This window comes from Pongo pygmaeus, chromosome X, assembly GCF_028885625.2.
Source record: "Pongo pygmaeus isolate AG05252 chromosome X, NHGRI_mPonPyg2-v2.0_pri, whole genome shotgun sequence".
Taxonomy (NCBI): domain Eukaryota; kingdom Metazoa; phylum Chordata; class Mammalia; order Primates; family Hominidae; genus Pongo; species Pongo pygmaeus.
This window is the reverse complement of record NC_072396.2, coordinates 10312011-10337250: the sequence shown is the minus strand read 5'-3', so window position 1 is coordinate 10337250 and position 25240 is coordinate 10312011. Positions and strand designations below refer to the sequence as shown.

Below are 25240 nucleotides of genomic sequence, written 5' to 3'. Positions count from 1 at the left end.
CCTCCCCGCCCTGGGATGTGTTTCCGGGCAGGGCTGCAGGGTGCACAGGCTCTGCCCAGACCTCCAGTACATCAGGGATGCTAGAAATCACGCCGGATTTCAGCCGCTCTGGGTTTGGCAAAAGCCAGACGTCTAGCCATGTTAACCAAGCACCCGCCCACCGTACAGAAGCCCACCCTCAGACGCCTCTTCAGTAACTCTGAATCCAAATTTCACCCACCTCAGCGTGGACTGTCCCTCCTCGGCCCGGACTGCGGAGGGAAGCTCTTCTCTGGGCTCGCCGGGGTCCCCTGCCTGCCTTCGCAGTTCGACAGAAGCTTCCTGCAAAGGGCAACATAATGAGACACCAAGTCCTCAAGCTGCCTTCCTCAGGACATCTGTGATTATGAAAGCCCTCATTTGTGGGTTTGCCTTGCCAGGGCAGTTCTACAAAGCATTTCATTGAGACGACTGAACTAAGACCCCGCGTCCACTTCTGTTCTGGGCAGGAAACAACTCCTACGTGAAGCCTGTAAAACCGTGTGGCACAATTGGCCAAAAAAAATAAAATACAGCTGGTCACAAATTACAGCGGTGAAGCCTCAAGCTCTAGTACTCGTCAGAGCCTGGGATTCTTTGCTCCTGACAGAGCAAGCATGGAATTCTCAGAGGTCATGCCGAATAGCCACAAGCCAGGGTATCCAACAGTGGAAATAAACACTCACAGCATCTGTGTGGATTTTCAGGGCTGGGACACCACAGAGCAAACCAGCAGCCTTCTTTCCATGCACATATTAGGTATCTTGTATTAAATTACTAGTGGTTCTTTTTTTTTTTTTTTTTTTTTTTTTTTGAGACAGGGTCTTGCTCTTTTGCCCAGGCTGGAGTATAGTGGTGAGAACACAGTTCACCGCAACCTGAACCTCCTTGGGCACCGCCACACCTGTCTAAGTTTTTTTTTTCTTTTTTTGTAGAGATAAGGTCTTGCTTTGTTGCCCAGACTGGTCTGGAACTCCTGGCCTCAAGTGATCATCCTTCCTCGCTCTTCCAAAGTGCTAGAACTGCAAATGCACCACCGCACCCACCCTGGATTCTTTTAAAAAGAAACTGCATCTATCATTGCGGAACTTTTTTTTTCTTTGAGATGTGCAAGTGCAGATGTAATAGGGAGAAAAAGCTTTCAAAGGGGGTAGGTGCAAGAGAGAAAGGGACTGTTAACTTTGAAGCAGGGCTAAGAAATATGCAGTTTTCTACAAAGCTGGACATCAACTCTCACCATCAAAACTCTCACCTTAATAAAGTGCAATCACTTAATGTGTTTTAAATACATTTTGTCCCAGAACAATCCTTGAAAATACTTGCAAAAAACAGAATACTAAAAAAACCCAAATACTATAAATATTAAATGTCATCCATCAGTGTTTGAAAGGTGGCTACTGTATGTCATTTTAAGCTTTTACATAAACCACACATTTCCATGTCAGAGGCGTTAGTTATCATTTTCCACAGTTTCTCCCTCCAAGTTCTTTGCTGAGTATGAAGGTAGGAGCAAGCTACTTAAAGGGAAACTCAGTTAAAGCCAGAGATTATGGCAACGAGAACGGGAATGAGAAATATGGGTTTTCGGGAATATGGCAGTTTAAATTGCCTTGAAGGTGTCAACTTTGTCCCCAAATACCTCTAACACAGAGGACACTAGGAGATCTGGAAAAGGTAAATGCTCGCACAGCTGGAGCTGAGTAGCCCTGGCGCCAGCCAGTGCATTCTGGGTGTGTCCTGTCCTTGGGTTAAGATGATGGTCAAGGGGGCTGTGGCTCCATGCTTACCTGCTTGTAGTGGTCTGTGGATGGTGAAGACCGGGACCTCCCATGAACGTGCTGCGGCCTCTCGTGTGGGTCCAGGCTCACATCCAGGATGTCATCCGCTGAGTGGCAGCGCCCGGAGCTCCTGGCCTCCAGAGGCTTCCTCTGTTCCTTCCAGGAGGCCTGATACTCTGCAAAGGTGCCAAGCCTCCGCGGCGGGTCTGAAGTCCCTGCCTTCTCCGCTGCGCTGTGAGCGTTGAGGCTGTCCCCAAGGGAGGTGGTGCGCGACCAGGGCTCCGTGCCCTCACATGTGCGGCCCACTGTCCACGGCCTCTCTGGCTTGTCTCTCGGGATTCCGTGAAGAGCTTGCTTCTGGGCAGGCCTCTGGGAAACAGGTTTGCTCGTTTCCTCAAAAAACTTCCACCTGTCAGCAAACGTGCCCACAGTATCCTCAGATGTCCTGGGGTGCTGGTGAGGACTGCAGCCCCTCGTGAGGCCTACCTCGTTCATCTTCTCAGGTTCCGAGTAGGACTTCAGTTTCTGCTCAGCTGTGAACCGTCTCCGGCCTCCAATGCGGGGGGGGTGGGGGCCGCCACCTGTAGATGAGGGTGGCTGGGCCAGGCCTGCCTCCCAGAAGTGGGGGACAGCATCTGGATCCCCCATCCGGTGTTCCAGTGACTCTGGGTATAGGTGTGCTGGGTTGGGGTCCAAGTCGCGGCGCTTGAAGGACGTGGCCCTCAGGACCCGGGCTTGGGCCTCTTTCAGGTGGTCTTGATAGGTGCCAGCAAGGGGTCCTTCCTGGGCGCCACCTCCCAACCCGGCCCTCCAGCGGCTGGTGGCATCCTCCGCCTCGCCTGCTGCAGTCAGAGCCACTGTGCTCCGGCTCTTCTGCAGCTTGGCTCTATGCATCTGGATCTCATTCCGCAGGGTGGTGGCAAAGCGGTCGCTTCTCCGGGTGGGCTTGCCCACGTGGGCGTCGAACGGTGGCGGTCTGGTGGCGCTGTCCTCTGGACTGCTCTCAGGCCGGCGCTTCCCCTCCTGGGTCAGGGAGTGCAACAGGGGCGTCTCCTGCGGGCAGATCCTGCTGCTCTCCCCATCTGCCCACGTGATGCTGGCTGCCAGCCTCTGGCTGGCTTTTTCTGCACGGCTGGCCCTGGGAGGCTCCTGGGCTCCCGCGGAGCAGCCCTCGGCCCCTGCGTCCAGCGGGTAACACTGTCCTGTCTCGCAGGCATCTGGAGGACCCTCAGGCTGAGGTAGGTGATGGCGTGGGCTCTGGCCCACCGTGGGTGGGGGAAGACTCTCGAGGGCTCCAGGGGCCGTGTCAGAAGGCCAGCATCCCACCCAGAACTGTGCCGCTTGCGGGCCTCCCTGCACACAGGGCCGGGGGCCCTGCCAGCCGCTCCCCAGCTTCTGGTCACAGCTGCTGAGCCCCCTCACCTGAGGAGGGCTGTCGTTCTGGAAGCTGGCAGCCCCTGGCTCCTGCCCAAGGCTGTCAGCACAGAGGGGGCTGTGGTCGCTGTACAGGGGAGGGTGGCGGCCGCTATGAGGAGACTGAGGGAAGCGCACATCTGAGCTGGACAGAGAGGCCTGCAGCCTACTGGAAGCTCCATCCTTGGAGGGCGGCCAGCTACTGTCTGCACGGGCCTCCCGCGGGCAGCCCGGGCCTCCCGATCCCTTCCCGAGGCTCCCCGGGTGTGCTGACCTCCAAGGCCGATCGGCGAGCTCTGGTCTCCAGTCACTACGAGGCTGAACCTGGGCCAGGGCCGTAAAGTGCTGTGCTGCAGCCGCCTCTGAGAACACAGGGCCCTGGGCCTTCTCATGGCTCTTGGTGGCAGCAAAGCTGTCACTGCGGAGAGGGGGAGGGGGAGGAGGTGGGGATGATGGTGCTTTCTTCTTATCGGGAACATACCAGACTGGCCCAAAATTGGACCTCCCAGGGGCAGCCAGCTTGGGCTCGGCATTGTACTCTGGCCTGGGGCCTTTGCCGCTGTCACTGGGGACCCTGGGTGGGAAACACCTGAGCTTCTCCTCCGAGCCCTGAGGGTCGCCTGCGGCCTGGGCCTGCCGGCCACCCTGCCTGGGAGCCTCCCAGAGGCCCACAGTGTAGAGGATGTTCTCTGCGGAGGACGTGTCGGCTTTGGACAAGGTGTGGTCAGGAGTGCTAGAGCTGGTGGAGAAGGAGCCGTAGGCCGAGTCACGCTTGCTGTGGCTGCCCAGGTGGTCGATGCTGCTGTTGGACTTGGCCACTGAGAGGCGACCGGAGGGGTGGTCCAGGCTGTCAACGCTCCCCAGGGAGCTGAAGTGATCTAAGGTGCGCTGTAAGTTCGTCTGCTCCCAGGAACTGGACAGGTCGTGGGAGGAAGAACTGCAAGAATGAGAAGAAGGACAAGGCATGGTGTGCTTAGCAACAGCAATGGCAAAGGGCAAGGTGGTGGACGCAGCTGGCCCTCCGTGGAAATACCAAAACGCCAAACAGTAACTTCCCAGGGTGAAGTTGCTGAGGCTGAGGTTGCAGCTCAGCACATCTGGATTTTAGTAGAGACACGGAGAAACTGGGCACAGGCTGAAAAGACTTTGTCCTCCCTGTTACATGCCTTTTTACCAAACAGATGCCTTGCAACCCTAGCGCACATTCTCAGCCTGATGCCCGGATCGTTGGCAGGCAACGTCTGCATTTACACGTCTATGGTCAATCAACAGTTAAGCACAGGGGTGGCCACACCATAACTCAGGTTGTTGTTGTTGATTTTGGGGTGTTTTTTTTTTGGTTTTTTTTTTTTGAGACAGTCTCACTCTGTCACCTAGGGCTGGAGTGCAGAGGCGTGATCTCAGCTCACTGCAACCTTTGCCTCCTGGGTTCAAGCGATTCTCCTGCCTCAGCCTCCCGAGTAGCTGGGATTATAGGTGCTTGCCACTGTGCCCGGCTAATTTTTTTGTATTTTTAGTAGAGACGGGGTTTCACCATGTTGGCCAGGCTGGTCTCGAATTCCTGACCTCAAGTGATCTGCCCGCCTCGGCCTCCCAAAGTGCTGGGATTACAGATATGAGCCACCGCACCCAGCCCAAATGGTTTTTGTATGTTTTATGGTGGGAGAAGAAATCAGAGGCATACTATTTCTCCTATTTCCCCTGTGAAAATGATATGAAATTCAAATTTCAGTTCATATGTGAAGCTTTACTGGAACCCAACTGTGCCCATGTGTCTGCATATTGTCTGTGGCTGCTCTCGTGCTATAATGGCAGAGCTGAGTAACTGCAACAGAGATGTGTGGCCTGCAAAGCCAAAAACATTTACTAGCTAGCCTGTTACAGACCAGATTTGGTGGCTCACACCTGAAATCCCAGTGCTTTGAGAGGCTAAGGCAGGAGGATCACTTGAGGCTGGAGGATCACTTGAGGCCAGGAGTTTGAGACCAGCCTTACTTAGCAACATAGTGAGACCCCCATCTCTATAAAAACTTTTTAAAAAATTAGCTGGATGTGGTGGTGCATGCCTGTAGTCCCAGCTACTTGGGAGGCTGAGGTGGGAAAATGGCTTGAGCCTGGGTTGTTGAGGCTGCAGTGAGCTGTGACTGCGCCACTGCACTCCAGCCTGGGCAAAGGAGTAAAACCCTGTTTCAAAGATAATAATAATAATAATAATATCACACACTGCCGTGTTCAGCTTTCAGCTAACTGGTTACACCCTACAGAGTTATTGACACTCACACCAAAAAACACAGGCTCCTAAACAGGATGGCGTCTAAGAGGATGAAATTAACGGTGAGTTGAGACATTGATTCCTCTGTAAGGTAATAACTGTGTGTGACTGAGAGCTCTCAATGGTGAAACTATTTATCCAGGATGTTAAGTGCTTTCTTTAAAGCTCAACAAAGCTGAGATGTTCACCCTTCAACAGGAAGAAGCTGTGGCTCCACTAGGTTGGGGGAGAGTGAGGATGAGAGAACCGTGTGACCAGGACAGAACACTGGAGAACAACTGGCTGTCATCTATGGGAGGGAGAGGACTGTTTGGGTTTCCCATCATCTTCTATAAGAACAGACCACGTATCCTCAAACCCGGGGCATGCTCCTGACTACCCACCAGTATTCTGGAAGGGATTTTTCTGCAAGATCCCAAGTCCAAGCAGATCTAGAGAACTCTGAGCACTGTTTCCACACAGATGTGGGCAGGGTGCATGTTTCTTTCATCAAGAGACTGCCAAATGGGCTTAATGGAGATCTCATCACCTTAAGTCACTTCAGGAATAAAATAAAAGGCCCACTGTTCACTTAAGTGTTACTACTCAGTTGAGAATCTGTGTGGTTTTTTTTTCCCCAAAAAAATACACTGGGCTCTAAATACCATCATCTTTTCTCACTTTAGGGGTAATGTTATATTTCAGTTGTCTTTCCTTCGTGTCATATAAATCTTTACCATGCAATTTTATGGACCAGTATTTTTTTTTTTCTTTCTTTCTTTTTTTTTTTTTTTTTTTTAAGAGACGAGGTCTTGCTCTGTTGCCCAGACTGCCGTGCGGTAGTGCAATCATAGCTCACTGCAGCCTCGAACTCCTGGGCTTCAGTGATCCTACTGCCTCAGTCTCCTGAGTAGCTGGAACTACAGGTGTGCACACAATGCCCAGCTAATTTTCTTTTATTTTTAATAGAGATGGGGTCTTGCTGTGTTGTCCCGGGTGGTCTTGAACTCAAGCAATCTTCCCACCTTAGCTTCCCAAAGTGTTGGGATTACGGACGTGAACCATTGTGCCCAGCCAAGACCAGTATTTATTAACAGCCAAAAACTGAGTGGTTACATTAGCTCCAAACACAGACACATACCTGCACGCACACACACACACACACACACACCAAACATGCTCACTGATACACACTCACATACACATATACATGTGCACACACATGCACACATACAGGCACATACGAACACAGACACATGAACACTCATACACATACAAGGACACACACACACACAAACGTGTAGAAATACACATGCACACTCACACCCCCCCACACACACTGACACCCGTAAACACACACAGATACACACACACACTCACACAAGCAGGAAGACATCCACACACGCCCACCAAAACCAGACTATCTGCTGTTACTGCCATCCTCTTAGCAGGAGACTAGTGAGGATACTGCCACTAACTCCAAGAGGGTTGAGAAGAGGCTACCAAAGCTTGAAGAACCTCTTGGGAGCTTTTACAAGATACACCTGCCGCCCCATATATATCTCCTGCCTTCCAGTCCGTGTGTAAAAACCCTGGAAAGGAGAGGGGTGCCGTGGATGCCACCCCACCGGCTCAGAACCCTACTGCCTGGCATCCCACCTGGCCAATCCCAAAGAAGCTTGGCTGAAACCCAAGTCCCATGCGCCCCTTCTTGCTCATGCCTTGTCTTGCCATTTCATTTTGTGTCACACGCTTGCTGGTTCAGTCAAAAATTCAGAGCACTCCAACTGTGATTATGTGTCAGTGGCCCAGTCTCATCAGAAACATCAAAATCATTCTGCAGTCAGGAGTGCGCTCCCTGCAGAAGGCTGAACAAACCCGACATCCTGGACGGGAATGGGTGCCTACCTCGCGTGGTGTCGGCCGGACCAAGAAGGACAGCCGCTGGTGGAGGTGAACGGGGAGGCCACTAGCTCAGGGTGGCTGTCAGAGAACTTGGTGGCATGCCAGGAGTGAGGTCTCCAGCCCAGCTCGCTCCTCCTAGAAAAGAACACAGGGGAGGCGGGGGGTCAGGGACTGCACACAGCGCTCACCCTCGTGCCAAACAGTGCAGGGGGCTCGGGGACCGCATACAGGGCACACGCTCGTGCCAAACAGTGCAGGGGGCTTGAGGACCGCACACAGCGCACGTGCGCTTGTGCCAAACAGTGCAGGGGGCTTGGGACCGCACATAGCACGTGTGCGCTTGTGCCAAACGAACAGTGCAGGGGACTTGGAGACCACCCACAGCACGTGCACTCTCGTGCCAAACAGTGCAGGGGGCTCAAGGACCGCACGCAGCGCACGCGTGCTCGTGCCAAACAGTGCAGGGGGCTCGAGGACCGCAAGCAGCGCGTGCGCACTCGAGCCAAACAGTGCAGGGGGTTTAGGGAATGCGCACAGAGCGCACGCTTGTGCCCAACAGTACAGAGACTGACACTGGTCACAGCAACTCAGGCAGGCGCACGGCACCATGTTCAGGGGTTGCCCGCTGAATCCAAACCCACACCTTCTTTTTAGATTTTTGTTCACCACCCATTTGCCCTAATGCAGAGTGGGAATCACAGGCTCTAGATGTGCAGCAGCCCTTCTCTTTATTTTTATTTTATTTTTGAGACAGAGTCTCACTTTGTCGCCCAGGCTGGAGTGCAATGGCATGATCTTGGCTCGCTGCAACCTGGGCCTCCCAGGTTCAAGCGATTCTCCTGCCTTAGCCTCCCAAGTAGCTGGGATTACAGGCGCTCACCACCACGCCCAGCTAATTTCTGTATTTTTAGCAGAGACCAGGTTTTACCATGTTGGCCAGGCTGGTCTTGAACTCCTGACCTCAAGTGATCCACTCACCTTGGCCTCCCAAAGTACTGGGATTACAGGTGTGAGCCACCACACCCGGCCAGCCCTTATCTCTAAAATGTGTTCCTCCATAAATATGGACAACTGTTAACTTGTCAATTTAAAATCTTACAAATGCAAAAATAAATAACATTTATTCTAAATAAATAAGTAAGCAAATTTTGCCCTCTCCCTGCCCCAATATGAACACAAACAGAATCTCCTATCTTTTGCTGGAGAAAAGGTATATGGGTCCCCCAGGCGGCTGAGTCACACAGAGTTCAGACAGCTTATCTGTGTCTATTTACCTAGGTAACAAAGTAAAGACAGCCACCTTCTGTTTAACTAAGACTAGTAGCCACATCTTCCCCTGAGCCTCTTAGTCAACCAAAGATCACCCCAGGGAGTCATGACAACCCACACCAAAAGGCTAGAGTCCCTTCAGCCAGGGCTCCTGAACATGGAGGAGCTTTCCTGGGCTCCCCCGCCACAGTCCCCACCATCCCATATGTGGCTTCTTAGTGTCTTGGCCACATCTGCCCAGATGTGATGAGGTGTGTCTGGTTAGAAATCCCGATGGATGTCGGTAATGCAACAGGGCCTCCAGGGGAACACTGCCGGGCGTGAGATCCTCCTCCCGAGCTCACTTCTCCAGCCTCATGGTAGGAAGCCAGCTTTACGTTTCTCTAATTTGGGACAGAACTGACAGCTGATAACCCAATCAAGAATGGAGAATGAGCTCAAGTGGGCCTCTTTACATACTTTGTGGAGATCAGATGTTTTTCCCAGCAGGCAAAAACATTAAAGAATATTATGCAATAAAGAACATTTTACAAAATAAAACTGAAAAGCATTTATAACACAAACCTTTCGATGACTCAGATCATTTTAACGAGGAAAAGTATACGGGTGGCAAAATGTGTAACATGCTGATTTTATGATAGTTTCCCAGGAACCAAAGAGAAAGTATAAAAGACAAATTCAGCACCCCATGGAAGGAAAGCAACTGTAAAACCCAGACTGTACCTCATGGAATTTCTCAAAATCCTTGTAAGGAAGGTTCTGGCCATGTGAATTTCATTTTCAGCTGGCTTTCTCTGTGCTATGACATCCACAACTTCTTTCATCTTCCTTTATAGTTAATTAATGAAGAAAATAAACTAGACTGACTGAAACTGGAGGAAAGGGGAGAAAAAGAGAAGGCTAGGAAAAGAAAATGTCTGACACTCAAGACGACGCTAGTTCAACCCTGCTATGGGAATAACTGGGCTACTAGCTGGTTTAGAGGGTCAGCAGTTCTCCACGGGTACAATAAAAGTTCCCCCAGATAAACTACCATTAGCAAGCACATATAAGAATATTAGCAACAGATTTTGTTCTCACAAAGTATGCATGCAAATGGCCGGGTGCTGTGACTCACACCTGTAATCCCAGCACTTTGAGAGACTGCCGTGGGAGGATTGCTTTCGGCTAGGAGTTTGAGATCAGCCTGGGTAGCATAGCAAGACCCCATCTCTGCACAAAATTTAAAAATCAGCCGGGCGTGGTGGCGCGCATCTGTGGTTGCAGCTACTAGGGAGAATGAGGCGGGAGGATGATTTGAGCCCAGGAGGTTGAGGCTGCAGTGAGCCGTGTTTGCGCTACTGCACTCCAGCCTGGGGGACGGAGCAAGACCCTGTCTTTTAAAAAATATATATGTGTGATAGATTATGAGGAATCCAGTGACCATGCCATGCCATGGCATGAGGAAGCCCAAGTGAGCCACGCGGATAAGGCCGTATGGAAAGCGACACCAGGCAGCCCCAGCTGTCGCCCAACCTCTGGCCCCACGCACCAGACACAGGAGAGAAGGAAGTCATTTGCACGTATGGCCCCTGCAGAGGCAATGTGGAAAAAGACTTAGGAACCCAGCCGGCAGCCAGAACCAAGGCCCAAAGCTTCTGGGCATCTGCTGCTGCTCAAGCCAGCCCCGCGGAAGGCGCCTGTCATGGGGGAAGGGAGAGAGTGAGTCACAGCTGTGCCCTGCCTCTATTCCTAGCTTTGGCCCTGGACAGATGCACATCAATCCCGGGTGTAGCCACTGACGAGGCAAGAGGGAGGAGGGAAGTCACTTATCCTTATTCATAAGTGGTTAATTTATTCAAAGTGACAAAATCCAAAGTTCAGTTCCTTGGTCATTCTGGCCACATTGCGAGTGCTCAATGGCCACATGTGGGTAGTGGCTACTGCATGGGCAGCACAGATATGGAACATCTGCAGCCCTGCAGCTGGAGCACTGCCTTAGAGATGTAGTAACCCCATCTCATCTGCATGGCAGGAATGCTGCTACCCCCCTGCGACTGTCTGCTGCCCGCAACCCTAGCACAGTGACTGTTTACACCACCTCCCTCCCCAACCCTTCCATAATGTGCAGATAACTACCTTTTGGAGATTTTCTAGAGCATATTTTTAAATCTTGAAATAGCCAGCCCTAACACATAGCATGCTTCTGAGTACCTCCGTATAGGCCAATTGCTTTGTGCTCAATTTTACAACTAGAAATTCTGTTTGACACCACTAATTTTGGGGCAACTTTTCATGTGGCAAAGATGATCAAAATGGAGAGTAATCATCTTAAATCTGCTTTTAAAAATATAGTAATTTTTATTTTTTATTTTTTGTAGAGATGAGGTCTTGCTATGTTGCCCAGGCTGGTCTCAAACTCCTGGCCTCAAGCAACTCTCCTCCTCGGCCTCCGAAAGCACTGAGATTACAGGCATGCACCACCATGCTCAGCCTTAAATCTGCTTCTGAAAATATCCAGGAAGTCTCCTCCTCACCATGTACACAAAGCTTCAGTTTGCAGAACTGTTTCAAAGAAAATGAATCATCCCCATGCACCGATTCCTTAAATCCAAGTATGAAGAGAAATTAGCCCTTTAGCTTGGTCAGTTACATCGGGGAGACAGCAGCTTGGTGGTAACATTAACCTAAACCAGCAGTTAGCCAAAAAACCCAAAATACATCTCAACCTTCCACTGGCCTCAGGCTAAAATAAGAATTAATTCAGCGTTGCAAATGAATAAGGTAGTGACCACAGAAGCCTTCTAGCAGCTGAGAGGGCTAAACAATCCCGTTCCTGGACCAAAATGTCATTCTGTTGAAATCTGAATATTATGTTTTAAAACAAAACTGTAACAATAATATCATTTCAGATTTACTTTTACCTTAGAAGTTTATTCTATAATGATGATATTCAGCTTATATCTAATACAGACTTTAACAGCTGGCCATTTAGTCAAAACGTATACTGTTCCATGGGTGGAAGAATGGACAAACAAAATGTGGTCTATCCATACAATGGAATATTACTTGTCAATAAAAAGGAAATTTTGACATATGCTACAACATGGAAGAACCTTGGGGACGGTATGCTACGTGACATTAGACAGTTACAAAAGGACAAATACTGTATGATTCAACTTATATGAGGTACCTGATTCGTCAAAATCATGAATGCAGAAAGTAGAATGGTGGTTGCCAGGGGGTGGGGGAGGGGAGACTGAGAAGTTGCTGTTTAATGCATATGGAGCCTCTGTTTTGCAAGATGAAACAAGTTTCTGGAGATTGGTTGTATGATGTGAACACACTTAATGCTACTGAACATTACAATGGTTAGGATGGTAAATCGTATGTGTATTTTACCATAATTATCAACAACAACAAAAACCCAAAGTGTATATTGTGCATCTCCCATAGCTACGGGACATCCCTGTGGATGTGTCCATCGGCGAGGGCAAAAAGATACAGGGTTGAGGTCAAAATGCAGGCCAGGGAAAGAGGAAGATAGGAGAGTCCAAACAGGGGCGTCACAGCCAGAGAGGCTGATGGCATGGAAGAGGGCTTCCCATGGACGGGAATGCATGTGCAGAAGGCAGCTTGGGTGGGAGTTGTCGGAGGCAGGCAGGGAACCTACCTGGAAGTGAGACTTCCATGCCTTCATAAAATGCATCTTACCTGGTTTATTCCTGCACAAGCCACACACTCTTTCAAAACTGTCTGAAGAGAATGAGCAATGCTGTATGAGGCAATGAAAAAATGAAAACAAACCCAGAAGCTCCTTTTTAAAAAGATAATATACAGATATATGTGTTCTTACGTATGACACAGTCAGCAGTTCTTATATGAATTGTGGCTTTTTTTTTTTTTTGACAGGCTCTCCCTCTACCACCCAGGCTGCAGTACAGTGACGCAATCATGGCTCACTGCAGCCTCGACCTCCTGGGCTCAAGTGATCCTTCCGCCTCAGCCTCTTGAGTAGCTGGGACCACAGACACACACCACCACGCCCAGCTAACTTTTTGTATAATGAGAGATGGGGTATCGTTATATTGCCCAGGCTGGTCTCACACTCCTGGGCTCAAGAAATCTGCCTGCCTCAGCCTTTCAAAGTGCTGGGATTACAGGCGTGAGCCCCTATACCTGGCCTAGGGATAATTTTTTAAATAAGCAAATGAAGACACACAGTGAAAAGAGTTACACTCTTTCTGCTTTAACTGAAGATATCTTGGTTACTGTGGACAGTGAAAATTTACTAAAATATATATGCTTTTTTTTTTCCAAGTCTTCTGAATTTCCTGGTGCATAACGAATGTATTTGGGGATCAAGCCGGGGTCAGAGTGGTTTCTGTTTGTTGGCACCTCTGAAACGGCTGGATTGGTGTTGATAAGGAGATGGTGGGGAGGACCTTCAGCCCCTACATGCTGGTCGCTCAATCACAGACCCGTGGAGTTGGGGACAGAGTGCTCTGGCGCCACCTAGAGCCCGCCTATACTCCTGGTCCCTCTGGCTGAGTTTCAAGGGCTCCCAGAAGGACTTGAGTAGACTGAAGGCTGTGGTGTTTCCTCCTGCACAAGCCATGCACTCTTTAAATGCTTTAAACCACCTTGTCCCTAGAACCATGGGTCTCATGTGCAGGACAGACATGTTTCTGTGTATTCCCTTTCATCCCGCAGACTTGACGAGTGCCTTTCTTTCCCCAGTCTGCCTGGTTTTGTGATCATTCTCCCAAGCCATTATCATTTAAAAATTTTATTTGTTTAATTCAAAAATTTTTTAAAGAGATGAGGTCTCATCATGTCACCCAGGCTGGTCTTGAACTCCTGGGCTCAAGCAATCCTCCCACTTCGGCCTCCCAAAGTGCTGGGATTACAGGCATGAGCCACCACACCCAGCCCAGGCCATTATCATTCTTCCAAGACATAATGTTTAGTCAATGCATACTATTCCTTTCATATAACAAAACACCATGGTACTGACAATACCGAGTTTTCTGGTACTCCAGATGGAACTATTCATTCTAATGGTGGGTTCCCCTGAAGTCCCTTCCCACAGATTGTATACCAAACTTCATTGAAACTTACTTCAATTTTTTAGAGTAATTTTATATGCTAGGTAGTGTTTTGGGTTTCTTTTCTTTTTTTTTTTTTAAAGGACAGGGTTTGGATCACAAATATAAAAAAATGCTAGGATGTCCTTGAACATTAAGAACAACAGCTGTATGTTTGAGCCCAGGAGTTCAAGGCTGCAGTGAGCTATTACTGCAGCACTGTTCTTCTGCCTGGGTGACAGAGCAAGACTCCATCTCTAAAAAAAAGAAAGAACAGATTAGATATTGCATATCCTGTTTTATTTTTAAAAGGAATTATTACAAGAACTGCTTCAATGAAATCTTTATTATTCACAAAGAGCAGAATTCCTTCCCTTCTCTCAAACTAAAAAAAAAAAAAAAAAAGAAAAGAAAAGAAAAGAAAAAAAAAATCACGAGTATTGGGTTATTTTCCTAACCTTTTAGAAGAAAGCAAAGAAGCACCACCTCCCAAGACAAATAGTTTGTGTTTCGTGCCCCCAGCTAACTAAGTGCACAGTAAGAGCACTGGCTGGAGGCCAAGGCAGGGTCTGGGAGGAGAGGCGCCTTGGCCTGCTGGGAGCCTACGGTCTGAAACACAGGCCCACCTGGTCCCCCTGCCTGGAAACTGCGATGGGGGGCGGGAGGTGGTGGTGGTATTACATACGTGGGGGCTTTTGGCCTACACTGGGAGCTGAGGAACGTTTCGTGGGAAAACAGATAAATAAAGGTTTCTAAGGGCTTCTTGGAGATAAGGAAGGGCAGGGTTTGAAAGAAGAGTCTGCAGTTGGAAAGGCCTTGCAGATACCAGGCCAGGATGGGAAGCCCTGGAAACAGTCTGGGAGCCTCAGGGACTGTGACAAGCTTCCTGATGTCAGACCCCGGGGTCTGGAGAGAGGGGAATTTACCCGGCAATTGCTCACACTCTTTTAATCCTTTAAACAAAAACCACCTCTCTGCAAACATCAAATGAACCCCAGCTCTGACTCTGCTTCCTTCCTTTTCCTGCCACTCCTCCGGAAGGCTTCTTCCTCTCCCAGTCTGCCTGCACTTCCTGCCAGATCAGTCTCCCTGCATGCAACACAGCCCTGGCCAGGTCTTGCCCTCACTCTAGAACCATCAGCTGCTCCCAGTTTCCACAAAAGGAAGTCTATGCTCCTAGGTTCTCTGTGGTCTAGTCCAGGGGTTCTCAGAGCATGTTCCCTGGGCCGGCAGCATCTGTAGCATCTAGGGTCTTGGCAGATAAAGCAAATTCTCATTTCCCCAAGACCAAGGGAGTCTGGGCTGCAGTGGGCCAGGAGCGCCTGCACCATCTGAGCAGCTCTGTGTGAGCCGCTGGGTGCTGGCCCCATCCTATATTTCCACCTCCCTCTCCCAAGCCTCCCCCTCTACTGTTCTCACTAGAACTTCCAGCTATGGCTTCCAGCTTTGGAGCACCTAGTATGGCTGGCAGACGTTTATATCTGCCTCTCAAAACTGGCTCAGCTACAAAGGATGGCTCCGCTGGCCTGTCCTCAGCAAAGACTTTCCTGGATCGACTTCCACCCTTCCTTCCTCTCTGAGTCCGCACTTGTGAGAGCTCTTCAGCCCACTCAGCTGCAAGCTCCTGGAAGGCGGGACCTAAAGGAATGATTTTAACCACGTGGTGGGAGTGCTTCTCACATACATCACACAAATGTATACAAGTACGCCAGAGCACTCTAGAAATGGTTAACTCTGCATGTATTTTCTATAAGAAAAGTCGTCCCCTAAAGGCACTATGGGAAGATTTATATGCAGTGTCTTTTCCCGGGCAGTGGCGCGGGCAATGCCTGCGTGAATGGTGACATCATGTCTGATAAAGTCTATGGTCCTAGGAGATAAGAGGCAAGTAGTTCCTGCTTTTAAACATGAAGAGAACTGAGGCAAGATAAAAAATTCCCAAATTACCTAAGTAGCTGAAACTGAGACATCAGAGCCTCATTGTAAGCAAATGCCAGGGCCCAGCAGCAGCATTCACGTGGGGTGAGAGCCCCAGAGTTGCTCTCCACCTGGCCAGCCTGCCTGCCTCACCCCTAGCAAGAGCGTGCCCCGCCTCTGGCCTCCACCTCTGGTGTTCAACCTGGGTCCTATGGCAGAAAAGACTGCGGAGGAATGCCACAGAAGCCACAGGCAGAACCGAGCGGCACAGAACAGAGGAGTGGAGCAGACCCAAATGACTTGTTTTTCCCATTAACCTTTGTAATGTTCATTTCTATAAACCCACTACTGTTGGAAAGAAAAGGAAAAAAAAAAAGACGATTGCTGTCCCAGTATCCAAACCACTTGTGTTCAACCATATATATGCCCCAAGTGTCAAATCATCATTTCATTCAGCTTGATGTTTTAAAAAGGGCACCCACACAATTTCCTGGCTATGTTTCAACAGAATGAATTTGTTGGCAAAGGAACTCAGCACATTCAAGTGTGCCGTCATTAATATGACTCATTTTATATAGCCCTAAGGATGAACACCACGGATATAAGAAAAAAGACACAAAAAGTTTAACTTGTTGAGTCAACATATCAGTATACACATGGCAAAAGCCATACCAAAAAAAAAAAAAAAAAGCAACAAGAGACTGCAGACTGCTGTTCTCTAAATGCTATGCTATGTATAAAGCGTTCTAGCCATGTAAATAGATGCAAAGGGAAAGGAAAGAGATTTCAAGAAACAATCTCCCCTAGCTCTTTGTGGAATTCTGCCCACTAGATCTCAGCAAACAATATCCCCACCTAGCCCTTTCTGATGTTCTGCTCATTACATAAAGCCCATAATAATTTACTGTATTTTTACTCAATTTGTCCTCAAATTCCCTTCCCAGAGCCCATGGTTACTCAAGGTACTAGAAGAGTTAAGAAGATATTCTTCACAGAAAAACAAAAACCAAGGTATAGAGAAGAGATACGAGGTTTAGGGAAAGTAACCAATAAAAGAGACTTTAGAGTCATGGTGCAGCAAAGAAACATTGAGCCCGGACTATGAAACGAGATCAAACTCAGTGGCAAAATCGGGGAGGCAGGAGGAGGAAGGTCCACGAATTCCTCTGAATGCAGTTACAGGCACTACCACCACAGGTGAACTGAATGTGGCAGTAGTGAAATGCTATTACAACTAAATAACATTTCTCCAAAGGAAGCTTGTGCTTTTATTCCAAACTTTTTACAGATCCTATACACATTCAGAGAACTATTAAATACCACTGCACATGTGGTCAGTATGGTAAGCCAGACGTCCACTCACATGGGATCAACATATGACGAGTGGCTGATAAACATCTTCCCTTATTTGATCACCTATCATCTCACCGAGAGGGTGGCAGGCATCCTTTTCTTTGCAAGGGCATTGAGCCAGAGAACTTCCCTCTGTGTCTTCACATTTAATAAACCGCCATGTCACAGTTGGCAAATCAAAGTAGTGAAATCACTGAAGAAAGATCTGATTCCTTCCTCTTTTTTGTCATTTACTACAGCTGCAGACCAATGACCTTGCTTTCCCTATTATTAAAGGCAAGCACACCCACAACCAGCAGAGTAAACGGTACAACTACCCTCCGTGGTGCGGAGAACTGTTGCTACCTGCCCTGTCCATGACGCTGGCTACCTTACCAAAACATGGTCTGGACGCCGGAACTACTCGAGTTATTTAATCAGCCCATTTCACATCCCCATTAATGCTGTCATGACTACCGTTCAGCAAATGCTTCTGAGCACTCTCCTTAAACATGCCACTCCATTCCATCCAAAAGGCCTTTGGACTCTAACTGCCACAAACAGGCTTTCTTTAGCAATAAAACCAAGTTATCAGGCAACTATTCTAAATGGTTTTTATGAGGATTTGGTTCTAAAAGTACCTTGAGATAGCCAAGACGTAGGAACGCATCTTGCAGTTGGGGACAGGAGGGGTGTGAGTGTGTGTGGGTGGGAGGGAGACATGGGATGAAGTTGTTTTCATTATGGAGCATTTTCTTTGTGTGAATAAATTAGCAAGTGACATTAAAACAAACAAACAACAACAAAAAAACAGGCTTTTGTTACAGATAAGGTATGCCCCTCACTTTGTAGAAAGGGCCAAAGCTGTGTCGGGTACTTCATTTCTTCCCCCAGACTCTCCCACCTTGGAACCAATGGGTGTTAGTGGTAACCGGGCTTGAGGTGACAGTTCTAAGAAGAGGTGACATTTACTCCACCTTTATGACCTGCCGGGCAGCCATCGCTCATGGCTCTGCCAATATCACCTCTCCCTGCCCCTTGGCAACACACTGAAAGCACGTTTGTCTCCATCTGGACAAAGCGGCCAGTGCAAGGCAGAGCATGCCACAGCATGCCAGTGCCACCACAGCCAAGGATGGGATGGACAGAGAGGGGACCCGCTCAGTGTGCTCCATGTGGGACGGACAGAGCCTCTGGGGACGTCTCAACCTGCAAAGGCCTCATCTACCTGTCCTTTAGGGGTGACTGCAAGGGCGAGTGGCACACTGGACAGAAGCCACATGTGGGCCTCCTGCCCTGCCAAGCCCACTAAGAGGTCAGCACGTGATCCCAGGGGCCCTTGGTGTCTGCTGGGCTGCCGCCTCTCGCAGGACACTACCTCCCAGATGACAGACACCAAGACCTGTCCCCAGATCCCTGCGCCCTCAAGTCTCAAGAGAGGACATTCCCAGGGTCTGCTCTCAAAATCTCACCAGAACACTCTTCTTTCCAAGCCAATAGCAAACTGGGAATTCAACCAGTGTAGATCAACCTTGTCTCCTAAAGCTCAGGGCTTTCAATTTGGTGGATCTCATTAGAGCTGCTCCGTTTAAAAAATAAAAGTCTACGTCATTTGCGGAACCCATAAAAAAATAAAAGTCATTTAAACTTCATCGTTAATGCTAATGCTAACTTCTCAATTCCTCGAACCTCAAAATAAACTTAACCTGCACCGTGTGGATCCCACTGCATAGCACATACAGGTCCTCCAGAGACCCCAAATCAACATAAAAATAAGCTAAACATTCTCTGTAAGTCTTACTATATTAGAAACCATCATTATTTGCAAACATTGATTCATCTGATTAAATTACCTAAACCACACACTAAGGCAAAACCCCAATAGAAGTAACTTTCCCCAAAATAAAACAATTCTGATCTATGTGGTTTTCTTTTTTCTCCTGATTTTACTTAATAAAAACAATAAGCTGGCCGGGTGCAGTGGCTCACGCCTGTAATCCCAGCACTTTGGCAGGTCAAATGAGGCAAATCTCTTGAGGCCAGGAGTTCAAGACCAGCCTGGCCAACATGGCGAAACCCCATCCCTACTAAAAATACAAAAATTAGCCAGGTGTGGTGGCACACGCCTGTAGTCCCAGCTACTGGGGAGGCTGAGGCACGAGAATCACTTGAACCCGGGAGGCAAAGGTTGCAGTAAGCCAAGATCTTGCCACTACACTCCAGCAACAGAAGGAGACTCCGTCTCAAAAAAATAGAAAAAATAAAATTAAATAAAAAATAAAAACAATAAGCTGGGCATGGTGGCATGCACCTGTAGTCCCAGCTACTCAGTAGGCTGAGGCAAGGGGATTACTTGAGCCCAGGAGTTTGAGGCTGCAGTGAGCTATGATTGTGCCTGTCAGTAGCCACCGCACTCCAACCTGGGCAACAGAGCAAGATTTCATCCTTCCTTCCTCCCATCCTCCCTCCCTCCCTCTCTCCCTTCTTTCCTTCACTCATAATAAAATAAATAAATGAAATAAAAACAATAATGGAAAATAGCCCAAACCAGTCAGGGTCTCCTTTGTTTTAACAAGAAAATAAGCACAGTAGCAAACAGCCATTAGCCCCCAAATGCTCACAGAATAGAAATACCCACTCCTGAATCACAGACAAAGACATCAGACAGCCTCGAAGGCATGGGTTTCACCTGACGTCCTCCAGTGTCCCCACTAAGGAGCATGCCCTCCATCTGACCACGCACCATTTCTGCCTCAGGAGTAGTTCTGGAGGGGGTGGGGTGCTGGGGGAGTGGGGTGGGGGTGTAAACCTGCTGACGTCTTAGGCGGCCCCTTACTGCTGCCACCGTTGCGAGTAGCAGCTCCCGGAACATCTGTGCTAATCAACCTTGGGGCTGCAGGACCACCTGCTCCAGGACAGCTCCAAGGAGCCAGCAGTAGAGGGGGGCACAGCACAATGTGGGCTTGGAGCAGCAGTCAGGGCACCTTAGCAATGCCCAAGAGGGGACGCATGTTGTAAGAAACTAGCTCCTAGCAAACATGAGTGCTGTCCCTCGACATGCAGCCTCTTCTATTCAAATGCAGGACCACACCACATGGTCTCGCAAACCCTTGAAGCCTGATGCAGAAAACCCTTCCCTCTGCTGCTAAGCTGCTCCTGAATGCAAGCTTAGTGGATGTAATTAGATTCACAAGAGGATTTAGGGCTGCCAGCAAAGAGGCAGGAAGTGACATGAATCAACCCTATCCACGATTTGGCCCCCACAAAATGACTCGCAACACATGACCGGTTCAAGAGAAACTGCCCAGAGTGGGGTCCATGACAAGGTGGCAGGCGGATTTGCTGTAAACAAAACTAATATTATAATGCATGTTTGGGGAAAAAGCCAAAAGGGTAATTGCAAAGCTTTAGAAAATAATTTATGATGTGATATTTAAAAGAAATTTTCCCTAGGGTGTTTGAAATTACAGGTGCTTTTTAGAAGCTGAACTTAACAGCCATTTGCCTCTGAAGGGAGAAAAATGGATGACTCTGTCCCCAGAGCTGTTAATGCAGATTTCAGAGAGAAGACAGCAATAGGCAACAGCCATGGTCCCTAGCACCGAGTGGATAGGATGAGCCCAGCTAAGCTAGGAGCTGCCGTCCCCTTCTCGGTCCTTCCCCACCCTCCCAACCCTGCTCCCTCTCCTCCGGAGCAGCTTGAGGGCATCAGGCAGACCTCTCTTTTGCACTAACCCAACTGGGCTAAGTTAATGAGGAAAATGCCAAAGGGTCACCCAGTTTCTGGCCTTAACCTTCCCAAGAACTTGTGCTTAAGGCCAGCAAGTGGTAGATCCGCTGCTAACGCCCAGCGAAATAGCCTGTGGCTCTGTGTGAAGATTCCAGAGCCCAGATCCATTCAAGACCTGCCCAGGACTCTCCAGGGGTGGGCCTGGGCACCTAGGAAAACAGTGCAGTGGAAAAAAACTGGACACACACATACACATAATAAAAGGCTACATGTCTGCCCTGAACTTTCCTTCAAGGAGCACTCCCCTGCCAAGTAGAGACAGAACAACAAACCGCCTGGGAAGAAAGAGAAAAGCAAAACTGCCAGCCTCAGCCTCTCCTCCTGACCTAACCGACAGATCTGACTCCTGGGCAGCACCCCTCCCCTGACATCTCGGGCCGTGGATGCCACCTGGACCTCACAAGGAAGAACATACATGCACTTGGTAGGGCTGATTGTTACAAGTTCTTTGTCTCCAGCTCCCCCTGCCCTGGGCGAGAGGAAGCGCTGGCCCTCATTTGTCTGCAGAGATAGTGATCCGCCTGTCTACTCCCGCATCACTTTCCCAGCACCAGCTTCTCAACGACCACAAGGTCCGCGTTGCCCATGCCTGCGAAACAAGATGCCACCGCTTTGTGAAAGTGGCCCATCGCAATCCTATCCTGGGTGCCTGGTCCCCTGGTCCCCACACACACAAAGATAAAATGAGCCTACAAAATAAGACGTGTAGCAGCTGTCACTACAGGGAGGGGAGTTTATCCGTGAACCACTATTCAAATCATGTTTAAAAAACCATGGAGAGGCCAGGTGCGACGGCTCACGCCTGTAATTCCAGCACTTTGGGAAGATCGCTTGAGCCCAAGAGTTCGAGGCTGCAGTGAGCTATGATTGCACCACTGCACTCCAGCCTAGGCAAAAGAGCAGGAACCTGTCTCTAACAAACAAAAAACTACAGATTCCTGTGCTTTACACTGAGATGTATGTACCTCTTTCCCTCATCACATTTTTGCAGATGGGGGCAGACAATTGCAACATGTCAAACAAGGCTTGGGCAAGCTAGTTTACCATTTGATCATGCTTTTTAAGCGGAGCAATATAGAATATGAATATGTTGGTGTCTCAATCTATGAACTATCTGCAGAGTTCTTTTCATGAACTAGCCACTTGTAAGGGTACACGCTCCATCCTGGAGCTCTACATAAAATGCTAGAAAATGCTACCTAATCCATACAGACAGAAGGCAGATTAGTGGTTGCCTAGGAATGGAGAAAGAGGAGGGCGGGGAGATTTAAATAGAGATTTAAATTTAGATAGAGAAGAATACGTGTTCTGGCTTTAAGAAGAACAATTTTGAAAGCACCCATTGGTGCTTTTGTAGTAAGGAAAACCACATAAAGGTAGTTGGAGTATTAGAAGTTCTATGCACATTTGGTCACAGAAGTCTTCTGTGTTGAGTGTTGTGTGAGAGCAGAGGAAAAACAGCTTGTGGGTTTTTTCCTAACACAGTTATTGGAAGTGTGTTGGGAAATAAAAATTTGTAAATAAACTCCGCTGCTTTATATCTCGTTACACATATTACTTAAATAAAATTCTATTTAAACCACATTATCATTTTGTCCACATCTCTCATTTAAAGGAAAGTGGGTCTGCAGAACACAAAATGGGGATTCTACACAGTGGCTCCTGGAGATCCTTCAGGGCAAAAGTTTAATCCCTAGTCCCAAGAGTCTTTTAAGTACCTACTCAGTGAAACCAGCCAGCAGATGCCCTGAGGCTTCGCTCTCTCCTCCCACCAACCAGTTCTCCTGTGGCATGGCTTTCCTTTGAACAGATTTTAGACTGTCTATCTTTATCACTAAATATGTACTTCTAGCTCAAAAAAAGAATCACATCTACCTTGCTTCTAAACATATGGAATGATACCTGACTTCACTCTCGTAACTACAGAAATGCAAATGTAAATATAAAACCATATTTCACCTGTCACATTCACAGAGAATACAAACAAACAAACTACAAATATCCTATGCTAGAGATGATGTGAAAGGGTCTGAGAAACTCAGAAATGTCTCTGAACATTCACAACGCACACACCTTCTGACTCAAGAACTCCCATGCTAGGAATTTCTATGCATATCTACGCCCTGGTGATACAAAGTTGGCCAGCTATGCTGACTAAGCTGGTGTCTCCATCAAAGAAAAGACAGACAGTAAGACCACAAGCACAGCCCAGTGTTTTTGGGGTCTCTGGGAGCCCAGAACGAGACAGTACAGGAGACAGAAGAAAAGGGAGTTGCAGTCAGCCTTGGCAGCGGGATGATGACCCCCCAGAGCCAATTTATAACTCCTCGTCTTACCTCTGCAGAACAAGCTTCCCTCACCACCACCAGCATTCCACTAAGTTAAGTGAATCGTGTAAGAACAAACGTGCTGCTATAGGAGGGTTAAGACCGTGATCACAGAGGAACCATAACACAGTGTCATGGTGCGTCTCGTGCCCCACCCTCCCCAATGGCTCAGAAACCACCATTCTGAGATTTTACTTTCTGATCTACAAAGAGTTGTTAAAAGGGTGCTCAGGAATAGCATGTACCACTTACAATTAACTTTGCTAAATTCATGAGGCAAAAAATGTTTTTCCTTCCTCCCTTTTTTTTTTTTTTTTTTTTGAGACAGGGTCTTGCTGTCACCCAGCCTGGAATACAGTGGCACAATCACGGCTCATTGTAGCCTCGACCTCCCAGGTTCAAAGAATCCTCCTATATCAACCTCTCGAGTGACTGGGACCACAGGTGTGCATGATCATGCCCAGCTAATTAAAAAAAAAATTTTTTTTTGCGAGAGATGGTGTCTCACTATGTTGCCCAGGCTGGTCTCAATTGAACTCCTGGGCTCAAGTGATCTTCCTGCCTTGGCCTCCCAAAGTGCTGGGATTACAGGTGTGAGCCACCACGTCTGGCCCTTCCTCATTTCTGAACCTTGTCTTTGGATACTGTTTTGGCACGTTCACCCACCCCCACTTCAAAAAAGCCTTTAGGAATTTGTTTTGGCTGGTCTGAGTGCAGCGGTGTTTACAAATAATTAGTCACAACCAGTTAAAGATTTCTTTGTTCCTCTCCACGCACACTACTTCACTTGACCAGACTTGAAAAACAATTTTTTTTTTCAAAACAAGGAAGATATCTTCATGTCTGTACTAAAAATGGAAATAAACGTGGGTCAATTAATTAAAATTTACAGCCAACCTTCAAAGAACATGCTAATTTTGTCAAAAGGGATGTGTAAGCACTTTCCGTTAATAAGCCAACTATAAAACCAAGGTGGAGAGTTATTTCTCTTTGAAAGCAACACATCACCAATACTCTTGTGGTACCCGGGAGTATTGCTTTAGTTCCTATATATAAAAGCATCATGTCCCCAGTTCACTTTCTAACCTCTTAAAACCATCCAAGCTCCAACTGACATGTAATGTACAGGAATAGACAGACAGCTCCCTCCAGACCCTCCAGACCTCAGCACAGTGCTCTAAACTCTTGGTGGCTGGCATCTTCGTGACAGTCACTCTCTTTCTAGCATGAAAACAGAAAGCGCAGTGGCCTGCCACCTTGTGTACAAGACAGGCAACAACATGTCACCTCACTGGGAGCATAAGCACAGTTTTCTGCCTGCCAAGAAAATAATCTACATATTGCCAAAGGAAAGACACGAGTATTCAAATCCACTTAATACATTAAAATTTATAAAAATCAGTCGTAATAAAATTAGGAACCATTCAGACTCTTGATGCCGGGCCCATGCTTGGCCGAGACATATAACACTAAGTGCACGTCCCAATCCAGATCTCTGCAGTGATGTGGGCAGGACAACTGGCTTCCCACTTTGATGTTCCACTCACTCCTGGGTGTCATTGTAAATGTGGGAGGAAGCTCAGATCTTACCTTTTGACGACCAGCTTCAGGGTTTTATGGGACCCCTTCACCAGGCAAATCGCTTCCTGTCTAAACCCTGAGAGACCAATGTCATTGATGCCGATGATCTCATCTCCAGCCAGTAACTTGTCGACTGCCGCGGCTTTACTGCCCTCTTCAATCTGTAAAAGAGAAGCATGTTCCATGAGCCTTCCACGAGCCCCAATTCCTGAGGCAGAGCAGGTCCTCCGAACGCAGCAGACATACCTCACACTTGGCGGGAATGGGGCCCCGGGGGCTGACCTTATTACCACTCAGGGGATCAGGGATGCACTATACCTCTCACCCTGGCCTGCCTTCTCTGGACACGACTCCTGTTTATCCAGGGAATGGGAAAGCTCGGGAACACACACAATGGAAAACAGGGGACCTGAAGATACTGATTCATTTTCTAGATTTCCTTTAACCAGACAATAATTTTGGACCATTTTAAATTATTTATTAATTATTTCTCATACATTAATCGTGGAACTAGACTGTTTTTGTAACAGCTTTATAGAAATATAATTCAAATACCATCTATTCACTCAAATAAAGCATGGCTTTTAGTATTT

General features: G+C 48.2%; 1 protein-coding gene across 2 annotated transcripts in view; it reads right to left on the bottom strand.

The window, feature by feature from the left end:
• Positions 1-25240, bottom strand: part of SHROOM2 (shroom family member 2) — a 163021-nt gene that overhangs the window by 50953 nt on the left and 86828 nt on the right. For both annotated transcript variants that reach the window (XM_054470833.2, XM_054470834.2), the window contains exons 2-5: positions 24657-24808; positions 7369-7500; positions 1806-4146; positions 221-321 (exon numbers count right to left, since the gene is read on the bottom strand). In XM_054470833.2, coding sequence (XP_054326808.1) covers positions 221-321; positions 1806-4146; positions 7369-7500; positions 24657-24808 — 2726 coding nt within the window. The remainder of the gene's footprint in view (positions 1-220; positions 322-1805; positions 4147-7368; positions 7501-24656; positions 24809-25240) is intronic.